Source organism: Colossoma macropomum, unplaced genomic scaffold (assembly GCF_904425465.1).
Source record: "Colossoma macropomum unplaced genomic scaffold, Colossoma_macropomum, whole genome shotgun sequence".
Taxonomy (NCBI): domain Eukaryota; kingdom Metazoa; phylum Chordata; class Actinopteri; order Characiformes; family Serrasalmidae; genus Colossoma; species Colossoma macropomum.
The window spans coordinates 34,362,614-34,378,415 of NW_023494798.1; the positions used below are offsets into that span (position 1 = coordinate 34,362,614).

A 15,802-nucleotide genomic window follows, 5' to 3' on the forward strand; every position below is an offset into this window, starting at 1 on the left:
GGTCCTGACCACTGAAGAACAGGGTAAAAGGGGGCTAACAAAGTATCAGAGAAACAGATGGACTACAGTCTGTAACTGTAGAACTACAAAGTGCACCTATACAGTAAGTGGAGCTGATAAAATGGACAGTGAGTGTAGAAACAAAGAGGGGGACTTAAATAGTGAAGAGTTTTATAAAAAGCACCTCACAAAGTCAGGAGTGTTTAGTGGGTCCTGTAGGTTCGCAGTCATACACACACATACAGACACACATCCGCAACATCAACAATGAAGTAAACATGTACACAGGAACAAAACAACTGATTAATCCTGCGTTTATTAGAAAATAATAATGATGATAATATCTTTGTAAACATCCAGAAAGGTGAGAGAAGCTTCACTTGGCTTTGAATACTCCAGAGGTGCTGGCCTTGGGTTTTCTGTGAAAGAGAAAAAGAAGAAAAAAAAGTTTATTTACAAGGTCAGTCGGTTCACCCGGACCACCATTCATTACTGCTTCCTCTCACTGAAATGCTGGACGGTGCTGAAAAGACTCATTTGTGATCGCTGCAGTTGATCTTTGACCTTGACAACAATATATTCAGTGCGTGTGTTGTTGAAAGGGTACGAGTGAAGCTCGTGATCCTCTCTGATTTGTACAAAAAACACAGAACATTGTTTCAAAAGGATTAAAGTATTTACTTCTGCAATTTGTATTAAACTTTTAATAAGTGTAAACAAGCTGTGTGTGTGTGTGTGTGTGTGTGTGTGTGTGTGTGTGTGTGTGTGTGCGCTCTGCTGTAAGTAAGCTGGCGCGATATGGCTGCCGCTTTACATCGTTTTTTTGTTTGTTTTGAAATCTTTGTGTGTATGTTTTGACGTTTCCCTCCTGGCTGAGGAGTTTACCATCATGTCCACTGAGACAGCGGCCTGTTTGGGTGACGTTACATCACAGCTATGATGCAGCCTGGACCGGCCGCTTGAGAGACGCTGTATTGTGGCTACGAGGCTCTCTGGACTGGGGACCTGATCGACGTGGCATCGCAGCCTGGTTGAGACTGCACAGCAGCTGTGGGGCTGCCTGGACTGGTAGGGTTCGGCTGCTTAGCAGCTCTACGCTGCAGCTATGAGGCCTCTCGGGCCGACTGCCGATGCGACGCTACATCGCAGCTATGTGGCTACCTGGGCCGGCCACTTGGATGACGCTGCACTGCAGCTATGAGGCCTCTCGGGCCGGCTGCCAATGCGACGCTACATCGCAGCTATGTGGCTGCCTGGGCCGGCCACTTGGACGACGCTGCACTGCAGTTATAGAGCTGGCCGGACTGGTCGTGTTCGGACATTTTCGGCCTTTGAGGCTTCCCGGGCCGGCCTCCTGTGTGATGCACTAGAGTTGCGGTGTGAGACTTTCCCTGCTACTAAGGACTCTTTCCAGGCTAGCTAGGTGACTCTATACCACGGTCAATAAAACCCCCCCTAGCTGTAGGAACTGTGGAGTGTGTGTGTGTGTTCTGTGTTATGTATTGCTGATTATGTATGTAGCGCCCCTACACTGGGTCATGGTAAATATATGAACTTGGCAAAATGTCCCGTTAGGGTGCTCTGGGTTCCGTAATTGTGGTTTAGTTGCTCTGAATTAATTTACTGCTAATTTAGGGAGGGATCCCAGTATAATGACTGCAAGAACTATGCATTGGTGGTGCTTTCAATTAATTTGCTGGACAGGAACTATGTTAGTACCCACCCCTGATGAAATACCCAGCACTTAGAATACTCAAATGTAGGATTTATATAGGTGTTAGCTTTAATACACCCCAAAAAGAAAATATAAACACTCTCAAGAAAATGAAAGGGTAAATTCACATAGAATCTGTACGGCTCAGTAACATCTTACTAATTCACAAACCAGCTCTTATAAGAGTTTAAACACAGATGTATAGCTTGAAAATCAGGCAGTTTTAAGACAGTGCTATTCTTCTCAAATGTTGGTAGTAAACAATCCTCAAGCTAAGGCGAACTCAAAGGAGTGGCTAGGCCAGCTGGCTGAGGTGGCTAACGGTACAGACTCCCACGGTGCCAGTGGAAGTTTGGGCTTTCCAGTCACCCAAACTGCTAACTGGTGATGGCTGAGCGAGGGGCTGGACAGGAGAAGGCCTGGTTGAGCTAACCAAAAAGTCCAGTATTAGCAAAGAGGCTGGCTGCTAGTCTGAGCTAGGCTAGCGGGCAGTTCAATGACTGTCAAACTGGTTAGCTAAACTGGTATAAGTACAAGTAATCACACAACATTACCATCACTTTCCTTGTATGACAGTTATTTACATGATATTGAGCCGATAACACGACTGTAATATTTGCACGGTGGTTCCGTTGGCCACAGAATCAACGTGGAACTTTCTCGCTCTCATCTGTAGTGCAAAGCCACTCGCAGAGAGTTTAAGTCACAAACTGAAACCAAATTAAAAGAAGGGAAAAGAAATAAAGATAGAGAATATAACGTGGTTCATCAATATTAAACCAAAATTCTAGGAACTATTTAATGGAACAAAACTCCTGGCTGATTTTTGAGCAGGGTTACATGTATTTTGTTACTTTCTGAATGTAAAGCGTCCTTGAGCATGGGAAAGGCGTTATATAAATAAAAGTGATGATGATGATGATGATGATGATGATGAGATCAACAGGACATTTTGACATGAAGTGCATAAGATTTTTATTTTAAAAAAAGAACTTTGTATATATTCTTAGAAAATGTATGGTGAGACCATAAACGCTCCTCTGTTGGTGGAACGTCTCCCTGGAACTGAACGTTTAACTCTTTGTTTGGCAGGTTTGTGGGTCAATTCCATTACAGTTGATCCGATTCAGGATCCAAGTGGACAATTCCACTCACGTGTTCCTAAGCAGAATTACACCTCATAAAACATTACGGCTCCCTTAGGAAGTGAATGGAAATGGAAGTGACCCTAAGCCTGTTGTTCACTCACTCCTATCTCTGAAATTACCTGCACACAGTCACAGCCAGCATTCAGTGAAATGAAAAGAGAGATTACCCAGGAGGCCGTGCGGGAGAGAAAGAACAAAAATGTGCTTCCAGTAAGGAATGAATGGAAGACAGATGAGAAAAAAGGAACAAAACCACACACATAAACACTCTGACTGATATGAAAACAGATTAAGCTTCAGAAAATCAATAGTAATGGCCGAAATACAGTTCTGTGCAAACATTAAGCCATGTAGAGCCATCTCTGGACAGGTCTGGACAGTACAAACTGATTTGTTCGAGAAAACATAAATAAAAAAATAAATGCAAACAAAATAAAGAGATAAATAATCCTTTGTGACTGTTCTGTGTGATCTAGTTTAAGCATTTTCAGATCTCTCCTTGAGAAAGTCCGGTATTTACAGTTACTATTCGAAAGATTGTCTAATTAATCCTTCATCAGATTAAATCAGTGCTGCTGATGGAATTTAAGCACCTCCACTCAGCCTGCAACTGTTTTAATTGATTTACTTGATTGATTTGCTTGATGAATGGATCAGACACAGCAGTGCTGCTGGGGTTTTTAAAGACTGTGTGACACTGAGGAGTTTAAAAACTCCAGCAGCACTGCTGTGTCTGATCCACTCAGACCAGCGCAACACACACTAACACACCACCACCACGTCAGTGTTACTGCAGTGCTGAGAATGACCCACCACCCAAATAGTACCTGCTCTGTGAGGGTCCGTGGGGGTCCTGACCACTGAAGAACAGGGTAAAAGGGGGCTAACAAAGTATTAGAGAAACAGATGGACTACAGTCTGTAACTGTAGAACTACAAAGTGCACCTATATAGTAAGTGGAGCCGATAAAATGGTACTTTCAAAAAAGATACAAGTTTTTGCCCCCACTGTGATGATAACATATATGTAACAATATAAAGAGACACTTTCAGAGCTTTATCAGCAGGATTTCTATCAACACCAAAAATAATTTAAATTAAATGACCTTTATTAATCCCACAACGGACACATTTCACCTCCGCATTTAACCCATCCATGCAGTGAAACACCACATACACACTAGTGAACACACACATTAGGGGGCAGCGAGTACACTTGCCCAGAGTGGTGGGCAACCCTATCCACCAGTTGGTGTTAGGTGTCTTGCTCAAGGGCACTTTAGTCATGTATCAAATTTAGTCAGGGATCAAACCGGCAACCTTCTGGTCACAAGGCTGGTTCCCTAACCTCCAGCCCATGACTGCCCCTGATAACAACGATAATAATATGTATTATTTTATTTATTTAGCACTTTTCTCATGAAATCATGTCAAATCTCTGTCATCTGATTATATCGGCCAGACTATATATCAGTCAGGTCCCAACAGACACTCACCCCAGACTCCTGCTGATGAACCTCCCATAATTCCTCATCATGCTGACTCTCTGTGCATGACGCTGAGCTCCCGGAGGCCTGTCCACCTGCTCCAACACTTCTTTAGGAAATAGAGTCTTCTCATCAAACGCGGCTTTCAAACCTGCTAGAGAAAGAAAAAGCTTTCATAACGCCCAGATCTGATAATAACCAACATATCTGCACGACCAATATATTAAAACATGATTTTATTGACTTTATCTTGCTTTATATCTTGACTGTAGATGTTTGTAGATGCTGTGTTTCTTTAACTAACATTCAACTAAATATTTATTAAATACAACTGAGCGTGAAGCTGATATAGATTCTGTTAAACCTAATCTTCAACAGAAAACCTACACCTACTCCTAAACCTAACCCTAGTCCTTCATCTACAGGGGACCATCAAAATAAAAAGAGTGCCCGAAGACTTAAACAACACAAAGGTGAAAATACAATATATTAAAGGGTCTAGGTTCCAATGGAATTACATACACACAACCAAAACTGCACTCTTCACTGTAAAGCATGCGTCCGCTCGCCACAGGCATGCTTGTCCAATGAAGACGACATAACCGAGTAATAATCAGCAATAATCAGTAATTTGCAGAAAAAAAAATATGACAATGTTTTTTACATTTGTTTATGGCTTCGAATGGGTAGAAAATATCATACTCTATGGGACAGAATCTCTTTTTTTTTCCCCCAATTTTCTTCCCAATTTACTAATATCCAATTCCACTCACTAGTGGAATTGGACGCACGTGATACCACCAGCACTAGGAGACCTGTGAAGCACCACCACATCTTTTCGCATTGCCGCTAACACGGCAGTAAGTTTTTATGTCTTACCTGTGGTGACTCGATACATTGAAGCAATGTTAAATTTTTTGCTTTGACATTTTTACACAATGCATTTCAGCCTTTGTAGTAAACAGCATAATAAGTACCACTGTAGGTAAATAATTCATAGAAAACTAACTAAGACAATGTTTTTTACATTTGTTTATGTCTTCGAAGGGGTAGAAAATATCATACTCTATGGGACAGAGTCTCTCTCTTCATTTGTTACTCTTCCCCACTAGTGGAATTGGATGCACGAAATACTACCAGCAGTAGGAGTCCTGTGAAGCACCACCACATCTTTTCGAACTGCCGCTAACACAACATCATTGGGCAGCTGAACATGCTTAGAGGAGAGCACTAACCACCAGTTCTGTTGCGTCAGCTAACAGACACCTGCACTGACTAGCATCTTGCTGAGTGATGGGGGAGACAGGGGGCCATCCTACCCACCCACTCTTGGATTCCCAGCCACGGACGGCTGTAGCGTTACCAGGGATCAAACTTTCGCTCTCCTGATGACTGGGCCATCGCTTAGACGGCTGCACCACTCAGAAGCCCCAGAAGCCCCAGAATCCCACTTTTAAATGTCGGTTACATCTTTTTGACTGGCCACTATACAATGACAGCACTCAAACAAATCAAATTTCATTGTCTTAAAATTTCAGCTTATTAAATAAGTAAATGCCCCTTGTTTGATTGTGCATGGCTACACCCTGCTATTTTCTACATTTCCCCTATATTTCATGCTTTATTCTTGCATTTAACTATTAAGCGTTCATAAGGCTTCATGGCGCCTACATAAGCTCATCACGGCAACTGATATAAACTTCGAATTCAATCCACCAATTTTTCATTTTTTTTTTCATAATTTGGCCGTAATGCTGTAAACAGAGCGGTTCAGAGTGGTTTGGGGTGGAACGCTCTGTTCTAGAGAAACTTACCGAGTCAGAACTGTTCACAGTGGTGGTGATAGGAACCAGACGTCCACCTCTAAAAGCTCCCTCACAGAAAGTTACTACATGAAATGGTTATGAATTCCCTGCCTGATGACTGAGACACTGTTTTATGATAGTTTTGAAAAGATTTAGTTCTAAAACATAGTTTTAAAAATACATTTATGGTGGAGAGGCACATGCAGGGCGTTATGAGACTTTTTTTTCTTTGTATTTATCACTATTTTCCATCATCAACATCCCATATAAGCGCAGAAGACTCGTGTAGGTTCACTGGTGGTTCTGGATAGTAAATAAAATGTCCATATTTGTGTTGTAGTCATGGTGACCCCTGGTTCCTATCACCACCACTGTAAAGACATCTGAACCATTTCACACCAAACCTCTCTGAATCTCTCTGATTACACCTCAAAGATTGAATGAAAAGTATTTTCTTACTTTCTCTGGTTTCCGGAGGTGGAGGCGGAGTCGGGGTGGAGGATTCCCACATCATTCCGAAATATAAATGAGGATTGATGACAAAGTCAGGCTTGGTCAGTTCACCAACCGTGTCCAGCTCCTCCAGTCTGAGCTCACTGAATGTACCTAAAATCAGAGACAGGAACAATAACTATGCTTAACACAACAGATTTCCACTCTTACCCCAAATGTAGTCAGTCAGTCAAGACAAGCTTGGTGTTTATTTCTTTAGTTGTAGAGCGATGAGGCTAATTGGAAGCTTACCCCACCAATTAGCATGGTGCTAACTGTATGCCTAAACCATACACTTGTCTCAAACCTGGTACAGTGGGGAAACTTCCAAGCCTTCTAATCCTTCAGATAAAGTCTAATGATTTCTTGGAACTAAAAATATACATAAAGTATTTTAATAATACTGTCGTTTTGTTATTAAGATTCAGTTGGAAACAACAGGGTTAAAATCTTACAATAGGTCCTTTTCACAAGCAACGGAAGTGTGTAAACGCTGGTAAAACAAGTTCCACTGTTCCACAGTTAGTAACTTCAGACATACAGGCGCTCGTATCACTTCAGCCACCACAGAAAGGTGAGTCACTTTATCTTTGTCATATTTGCCAAGATAGAAATTCGAGAATGTATCCAGAACTGTTGGAGAACCAAACACCACAATGAGTCCAAACTAAATAAGGGATGTAAATGACTCATGTGAAACTCCTTTACAGCTAGTAGAGTACAGTAATATCAGCCAAGTTAACATCTACAGAGTGATAAATCGATGGAGGTGAAAATAAACATAACCAAAACTCTAGATTAGCCATGTTAGCTGGAGACGTTGAAACAGCTCCGTAACAGTAGATTAGTTAAAAAGGCAAAAAGCTAAACACGCACATATCCCAGCAGGGGGCGTGCCGGGTCGTCAGGGTCCACAGCGCCACTGTAGACATTTTCTTATTTGCATTTATAAGCACTCAGCTGGTTTCCTAATACGCTAATCTGCACGAGGAACTGTCGAACACTAAAAAGTCGCGAGGCCGAAGTCAGTTTCTCATTCGAATTTTCCCGTTCCACCTTAAATGGTGCAGCAGTTAAATTCTGGTGGCTCAGGCACCACTTAAGGTGGAACCACCGGCTCCAGTGAACGAACATCTTATTTATTTTAATCAATTGTGCGTCTTTGTGTATGTCTGTCTGTTTGTTTGTCTGTTTTTGCACTAAAAATGTTTAATGAAAACATTTTCATAAAAAAGTACCCAAATCACTGCAAATCTGAAGTCACTCATATATTAGAAATGCTTTACTTAACGGTCATCATCATGTTTGTTGGTGGAGGGACTTGAGAAGACTCCATACTTAGTTCACTCGATCTGGAATATGCTATATTTTCTTTTTTATGTAGAGTAGCGAGAATCATATAAATTAACATAAACATTTAATTGCAAAAAAAAAATCTGCACAAAAAAACTGCAATTTCAAGAGAAAAAAAATATCACACTAGACTTTCTAGTATCTCTAGACACATTACTGGCTGTATACGAGTCGCAGTGTAAGCAGGTTTGGGTTAGTTTGGGTTAGCTAGTTGTTAGGAATGCAAAACAGGGGCGGCAGCTCTATGCCAGGACTCTCCACTGAAACTTTACTGTAAAACTACTGTAAAACCGATAAATACAAGCTCAGATATCTGTTAATGTCTGTTACAAGCTTCAAATAAAACATGTAATGTGTTTTACAAGCTTCAACTATATAAACTACTATATATACTATATAATTATAAATACTACTAGAAATCCCTCAAGACTATCAGCACATGGCCTGAACTGAAGGCCTACCTCTAAAGCAGGCATGTCAAACTGGGGACCTTTCAGGCCAAAGTGCTGCGGAGATCAGTGCTTATCCTCATCTAATGCTCTGAATTCAGTTGATGAAGTTCTCGCTAATTAGCTGGAAAGCTGAATCAGGTGTGTTAAATGAGGCAGTGTGCTGAAGTCTGCAGTGTTCTGGCCCATGAGGCCTGGAGCCTGACTCGTGCTCTAAAGGCCACTGCACACTGGAGGCGATGAGTCACGTAACACTGCTTTAAAATACAGACAGAGCCGATAATAGCAGGTTTATTTTCATTTTTATACCCTACTTGTACACATTGAGCGAAATAAGTTGCTCAGTATCATTTATCATGCTTGTTATTGATTTACTATCTATACACAGGCTAGGCTAGCTGAGTAACTCACCATTAGCACCTGTCTGTTCATCTAAAAGACTGGCTGCCTTCCTCTGTGTACAATTTCAAGCCACATGTGATCCACTGTGGTCTCAATATGGCTTTAATTTAATGTAGTTATGGCTAAATGCTGAGTGGCGCGCTGAGGAACTGAACAGTGCTCTGGAGTCATGGAGTGCCGCCACATGTCGACACGCTTTAGCCTTAATAGTTATGGCTCAATATGGGCTGTGTGGAGTTATGCAGTATCTGTAATAGACTTGATTATGTGGTTTCTGACACTATATGACTCACTGTTATCTACAAACATGGAATAAAATATATCACAAAGCTAAAAACAGTGGTGGACAGTAAAGAAGTAAATGTAATTCGTTTCTGTACTTAAGTAGTTTTTTGTGTATCTGTACTCTACTGACGTTTTTCCATTTTGGGCAACTTTTTACTTTCACTCCACTACATTTCAAAGTCAAATATCTCACTTTTTACTCCACTACATTATGAGAAATCTGTTGTTCCTTTTGGTTTATGTGTGAATAAAAACGTAACGTCAAAACGAAAGAAGTGTGAAGCAAGAACACCAATCAGGGCACAGCGGTCACTTTTGTTTTGACCTGTTGGTCATACCGACCCAGTGCAGCACACGGTTCAACATCAGTGCAGCAGTGTAAAAGTTTGGGAGAGTCTATTCAACATAAATGATGGAAGAAACTCCTGACTCTAACCTAACTTTGTGTAAATAGACCACAATAAATTTAAACTTGTTTAAATTTAAACTAATTTTTTTTTAAACTAAGTTGCAAATAAATCTCAAACTGAAACTTCACTTGTTCGCAAAAGGTTATTTGAGAGCCACTCGGTTCTACCTAATGGAAACTGTTTGCCATCAGCGTCACTAATTAATGACCTTCTATTAAAAGACTGGTTTACCAAGAGGGACACTGGAGTATTTTCACCTAAAACTGAGTTAATGAAGCGAGTCTTGTTACAAAAATGATAATAGGACATCAGAGCCATAATTAATCTTTTAGTACTTTTACTTTTGATGCTTAAGCACATTTGAGGGCAAATACTTTAGGACTTTTACTCAAGTGGAGGTCTAAAGGGAGGAACTTCTACTTTTACTGGAGTAATATTTTACCTTGGGTAGCTCTACTTTAACTCAAGTACGTGGTTTGTGTACTTCGTCCACCACTGGCTAAAACAGTCACAGCCAACCAGTAGCATGAATTTGATTTGCATTTCTGTAGATAACAGTGTATGATACAGTGTCAGAAACCACATAAACAAAGGAAGCAAATCCTGCACACCAAACATGCCTCGACTGATGAACTATATCTTGGGTAAGAGAGATAAAACTGTATATTTTTAACGAATTATCACCTTAAAGGCACTGAAACAGAGCTAAGAGTTGAACTGACCGACAGAGCTGTTCTGCACACCGTTCACATACGGACGCCGCTTGCTGTCACTCAGCTGCAGGCCTACGCCACGCCCGTCCTCGGAGTCCTGCCCTTGCTCGCCAACACTGTCACCGAGGATGTGGGGTTGCCTAGGAGACAGGAAACAGGTCAGTGAGGTCTGCAGCTGATAAACACACGCAGATGGAGGACTAATTCACTGAAATTTGCAGGGTTTTAATTTTAATTTGAAATATTGCAAATTTTAACTCAATTATCTAACGATTATGATTGATAGTTTATTCTGGTCATGCCTTGAGCAGCTGCCAGCCTCAGCACCTCCTGCATCGTTTGTCTGTGTCTGTTGTTTTTTGGATATTTTTGCATATTTCTCTTTAAGAGTCGTTCATGTTTGTCTTTCTATTGAAATTTCCTACTGCTTTCTAGCTCAATAAAGCACATCTATCAGTCTAAAATATGCCATTTGTGTAGCTGAATATTAAATCAGGACAGTTTTACATTCTTCATCTACAAAATGCAATATTCTTTATCATGAATACAGTCATATGCCAAGTTTGGACGCCCCTGGTCAAATAGCGCTGGTAATTGAAGGGTTAAGTGAAAGTAATCGAAAACATCCTCTACAAAGAACAAACTTCTGCACATTTTAATGCACAATTTAAATGTTTATTTAACATATTGATAAACAAAATAATGCATAAAATGTGACCTGTGCAAAAGGTATGACCTATTTATACACTTTATAGACAAACGTATTGGGACACCTACACATCACACCTACAGGAGCCTGACTCCCATTCTAAATCCATAGGCATTAATATGGAGTTGGTCCCCCTTTGCAGCTCTAACAGCTTCCACTCTTCTGGGAAGCTTTCTACAGATGTTGGAGAGAGTCTGTGGGAATTGGTTGAGGTCAGGGCTCTGTGAGGTTCTTCCACACCAAACTCACCCAGTGATGCCTTTATGGACCTTGCTTTGAGGCTCAGCCATGCTGGAACAGAAGAGGTTCTTCCCCAAACTGTTCCCACAAAGTTAGATACAAATGTCCAAAATGTCTTGTTCTGCTGAAGCATTAAGATTTCCCTTCACTGGAACTAAGGGTTCTAGACCAACCCCTGAAAAACAGCCCCATATCATCATCCCTCCTCCACCAAACTCTACAGCTGGCACAGTGCAGTCAGGCAGGTAACGTTCTCCTGGCATTCGCCAAACCCAGACTCGTCCATCAGACTGACAGATAGAGAAGCTGATTCGTCACTCCACAGAACACGTTTCCACTTCAGTATGCAATATTTAAGTCATTGCTGTATTTTCATGACATTGAGCCGAATGGTGATATTCCCCATTTTGGTGATGAGTCGCTAAAACACAAGCAGGTTGAGGTGTCCAGAGTAAAAGTGTGGGCAGAGTTGTGGACGATTTCACAGCCCTAAAGTGGCCTAATGTAGTTTTTTAGCTTTATAACTATTTAACTAACTAATCATTAAAACTACTGTAATAGTGTCCCACAATTTTGAATGCTATTTTTCAATCATTGTCTCTCCAGCTTGGTGTGCAATTGAAGACTGAACCTCAGCATGTAGCTTGACTCTGGGTGGGACAGTTGATTACTGTGCAACACATCAATAAGCTCAGCTCATCTGCATAAAGTTTGTCCAGAAGAAGAGAGATCAGAGTGAGCAGACTAAGATCAGAGTGGTTGCTAAGGTGTAGCTAAGCCATTGCTATGGTCTCCCAAGTGGATGCTAGGCTGTTGCTATGTGATCCCTGGTGGTTGCTAAGATGTTGTTGGGCCATTGCTATGAAATCCCAGGTGGTTGCTAAGGTGTAGCTAAGCCATTGCTATGGTCTCCCAGGTGGTAGCTGAAGTCTTGCTAGGCCTTTGCTATGACATCCTTGTAGGTTGCTAAGGTGCTGCTAGGCCATTGCTACGGTATCCCAAGTAGTTGCTTAGGTGTAGCCAAACCATTGCTATGGTCTTCCAGGTGGTTGCTAAGGTGTTGCTAGGCAGTTGCTATGTAATCTCTGTGGTTGCGAAGGTCTTGCCAGGCCGTTGCTGTGACATCCCAGGTAGCTGCTAAAGTATTGCTAGGCAGTTGCTAAGGTATCCAAAGTGGTTGCTAAAGTGTTGTTAGGCCATTGCTATGGTATCCCAAGTAGTTCTAAGCTGTAGCTAAGCCATTGCTATGGTCTCCCAGGTGGTTGCTAGGCAGTTGCTATGCAATCTCTGGTGGTTGCGGAGGTCTTGCTAGGCCTTTGCTATGACATCCCAGGTAGCCGCTAAAGTATTGCTAGGCAGTTGCTGTGGTATCCAAAGTGGTTTCTAAAGTGTTGCTAGGCCATTGCTATGCTATCCCAAGTAGTTGCTAAGCTGTAGCTAAGTCATTGCTATGGTCTCCCAGGTGGTTGCTAAGGTGTTGCTAGGCAGTTGCTATGAAATTTCTGGTGGTTGCAGAGGTCTTGCTAGGCCTTTGCTATGACATCCTTGTAGGTTGTTAAGGTGTTGCTAGGCCATTGCTAAGGTATCCCAGGTAGTTGTTAAGATTTTGCTAGCCAGTTGCTATGGTATCCCCGGCAGTTGCTGAAAGGCCACTGCTATGATACCCCAGATAGTTGCTAAGATGTTGCTAGCCAGTTGCTAGAGTATCTAAAGTGGTTGCTAAAGAGTTGCTAAGCCAATGCAACAGTATCCAAGGTAGTTGCTAAGGTGTTGCTAGCCAGTTGCTAGGGTATCTAAAGTGGTTGTTAAAGAGTTGCTAAGCCAATGCAACAGTATCCAAGGTAGTTGCTAAGGTGTTGCTAGGCAGTTGCTATGGTATCCCCGGCTGTTGCTGAAAGGCCGTTGCTATGATACCCCAGGTAGTTGCTAAGATGTTGCTAGGCAGTTGCTATGGTAACCAAAGTGGTTGCTAAAGTGTTCCTCTGCCATTGTTATGGTATCTAAGGTGTTTGTTTTTGCATTGATATCCCAGGTGGTTGCTCAAGTCTTGCTAAGCAGCTGCTGTGGAATCCACCATGGTTGCTAAGGTGTTTACATTATTACAAAAGTTACACAATTACATTTACATTCTCTATCAGCAGCCTGCGCTTCTGATTTCTTTTCAAAATATCATAAAACAAGGCAAAAATGTAATGGGTCCTTTTTTCTGCAAAACAAGACTGTAAATGTACGTGATATAAAAGTGTTTGGACACTCTCTCCTCCAGGCCTTTGGATCAAGGAACAAAGTAAGAAGGGAAGAAAGTAATACTTTAAAACCTGGGTGAACTTATGAAGGTGAAGTAATGAATATCGGGCAGTAATTTTAGATGCTGAGTTAAGCTTTGGGTCCTTTATTAAAGAACGTGGCAGCTTTTCATCGGAGAGTTTAGCCAAAGTGCAGCTATTCTTCACACGGCCACACAGCCGGCTTTAATGAAGGCATTTATCAGGAGAAGATTACATTCCCGCATTACAGCAGCGCAGTCTAACCCTGAGATACTAAACTCTCCAACACAACAGCAACAGGCCTGCTGACTTTAAAGCGATAGTATGGTAAAGAATAAAATTTTCCCAGCTTCCCTCCTCATACCCCAAATATAGTCCATCAGCAAAGACAGGCTTGGTTACCTTTGCTCTGGAACTATGAGGCTAAAGCAACAAACAAATAACCAGTTAGCATGGTGCTAACTGTATGGCCAAATCAACACGCACTGTTCTTTGGCTGAACTTTTCCTAACCGTATTTAAGAGGCTTTTATTATCATTTGGAACAGATTAAGACATGGAGAGTTAATCACAATATCAACACCAGCCTGAAATTTCAAAATAAAAGTTCAAGATGCTTCTCATTTCTCATCGCTTTAGTAAATATGGGCAGAAGGTTGGGCAAAATTCCCAAAAAAACAAACACGGACAGGCTATTTTAGACCAAGCTGGGGAAAAATGGGATTATGCACGCACACTTCAGACTGAATCTTCTATGATCAGCATCTTGGCCGACCGCACTGCCTGCTAAGATTAACAGAACTGTTAGAGATGATTATGAAATGAGTTTATATCTGTACATCAACCCAATTTCTTCAAATAGAAGTAGTCATAAAGTTGCTTCCAGAAAAAATTACAGATGCAAGGGCAAAAAAAAGGCAATTTTGGGCCATTTTGTCTTATTTTCGATATATTTTTATATAGATAATGAATTGTAATTTTCCAAAGGGTAAACAGAATATATATTAAATATATTGTGATGTATTTCACTTTTTGTATATGGCAATATAGACGGATATGGCTGTATGTTGTCAATATATTCCAGATGTAACTCGAATACACTGTAGTTTTGCAAATGAGAAAGCTGGTGTGAATTAGTGAGTATTATTATTAGCGGATGGGCAAATATTTTCATCAGAATGTGTTTATTAACTTTAATAACTCAACAATATTAATTGGAACACCGAACATGAATGTCATGTGAACACAGAGAGAGAAGGAGAGAGAGAGAGAGAGAGAGAGAGAAAGTGAGAGAAGAGAAAGAGATGAGGGAAGAAAGAGAAAAAAGTAAAAAAGAGAAGAGAGGAGAGAAAAATAAGAGAGAGAAATGGAGAGAGAGAAAACAGAGAGAGAGAAATAAGAGAGAAAGCGTCAGAAGAGAGAATAAGAAACAGATCAAGAGAAATGCACAGAGACGAAGAGAGAGAGAGATTAAAGGGGTAAAGTGGACAGTTTTGATAAGAGGCACTTATTGAACCATTATGTAGAAAAGCAGTGTGTTAAAAGTTTGAAAACTCCAAGTAGAAAAGCTAAAAACTTTTCTATTTGCACCTCATTTTCCCATCAAAAAGAGATTTTTATCAGTACATTATTGGTACTTTGATGAAAGACTAATTTGATGTGTGATTTGACTAAAGCTTTGATTTTAAAAATAAGAGAGAGAATGAAAATCACTATGATAATAATTTTATTATATAATAGTTTTTCAATACTATTATTGCATAATAAACATACAAAGTTCTTCCAATTAATAGAAGATGAGAGCGTTCATCGTAGCAGACAGAGGGACTCCAGTACAGTTTTCCATAATAAGAGAACAAGCAGCTCACTCAGAGCCTCCACACAGATCTGGACTGTTTATTTGTTTTGTTGTTTATTGTTTGTTTACTGACACAGGCTGTTCTACATGTTGTATTATTATTATTGCTGATGTAAGGCTGGGACTGTGGGACAGAGTGGCTCATTAGTACTTCATATAGGCCTGATTTACTTTACAGAAACATTTTCAGGTTGGGTAAAGTGGCTGATTGCTGTTTGATTGCTTTTTCAGTGTAACTGTATTGACTGGTTTACAGGTTTGGGGGGGGCGGGAGGAACAAAAAGAGGGGGATGTAGTTTGGACGACATAAAAAAAGCATTGAAAATATCAAAATGAGTTTCATTCACCCACACCACTAACCATTTCTGGCTTTGAACCTGGGGTCGGCAACATGCAGAGCTGCATGCGGCCCTTTTACTGCCCTGTTGTGGCTCCACAGGTGAATTAGATTTATAGGTAAAAATAAAATGAT

The 15,802-nt window shown here is 40.9% G+C and overlaps 1 protein-coding gene across 1 annotated transcript in view; it reads right to left on the reverse strand.

Moving 5' to 3' along the window:
* Nucleotides 1-345: 345 nt before the first annotated feature.
* The window catches only part of LOC118817847 (WD repeat-containing protein 49-like), a 78,009-nt gene continuing 62,552 nt past the window's right edge, over nucleotides 346-15,802 (reverse strand). The window contains 5 exon segments of the mRNA XM_036584803.1: nucleotides 346-419; nucleotides 4,358-4,499; nucleotides 6,613-6,759; nucleotides 10,267-10,397; nucleotides 13,438-13,474. Coding sequence (XP_036440696.1) covers nucleotides 377-419; nucleotides 4,358-4,499; nucleotides 6,613-6,759; nucleotides 10,267-10,397; nucleotides 13,438-13,474 — 500 coding nt within the window. The 3' untranslated portion in view covers nucleotides 346-376.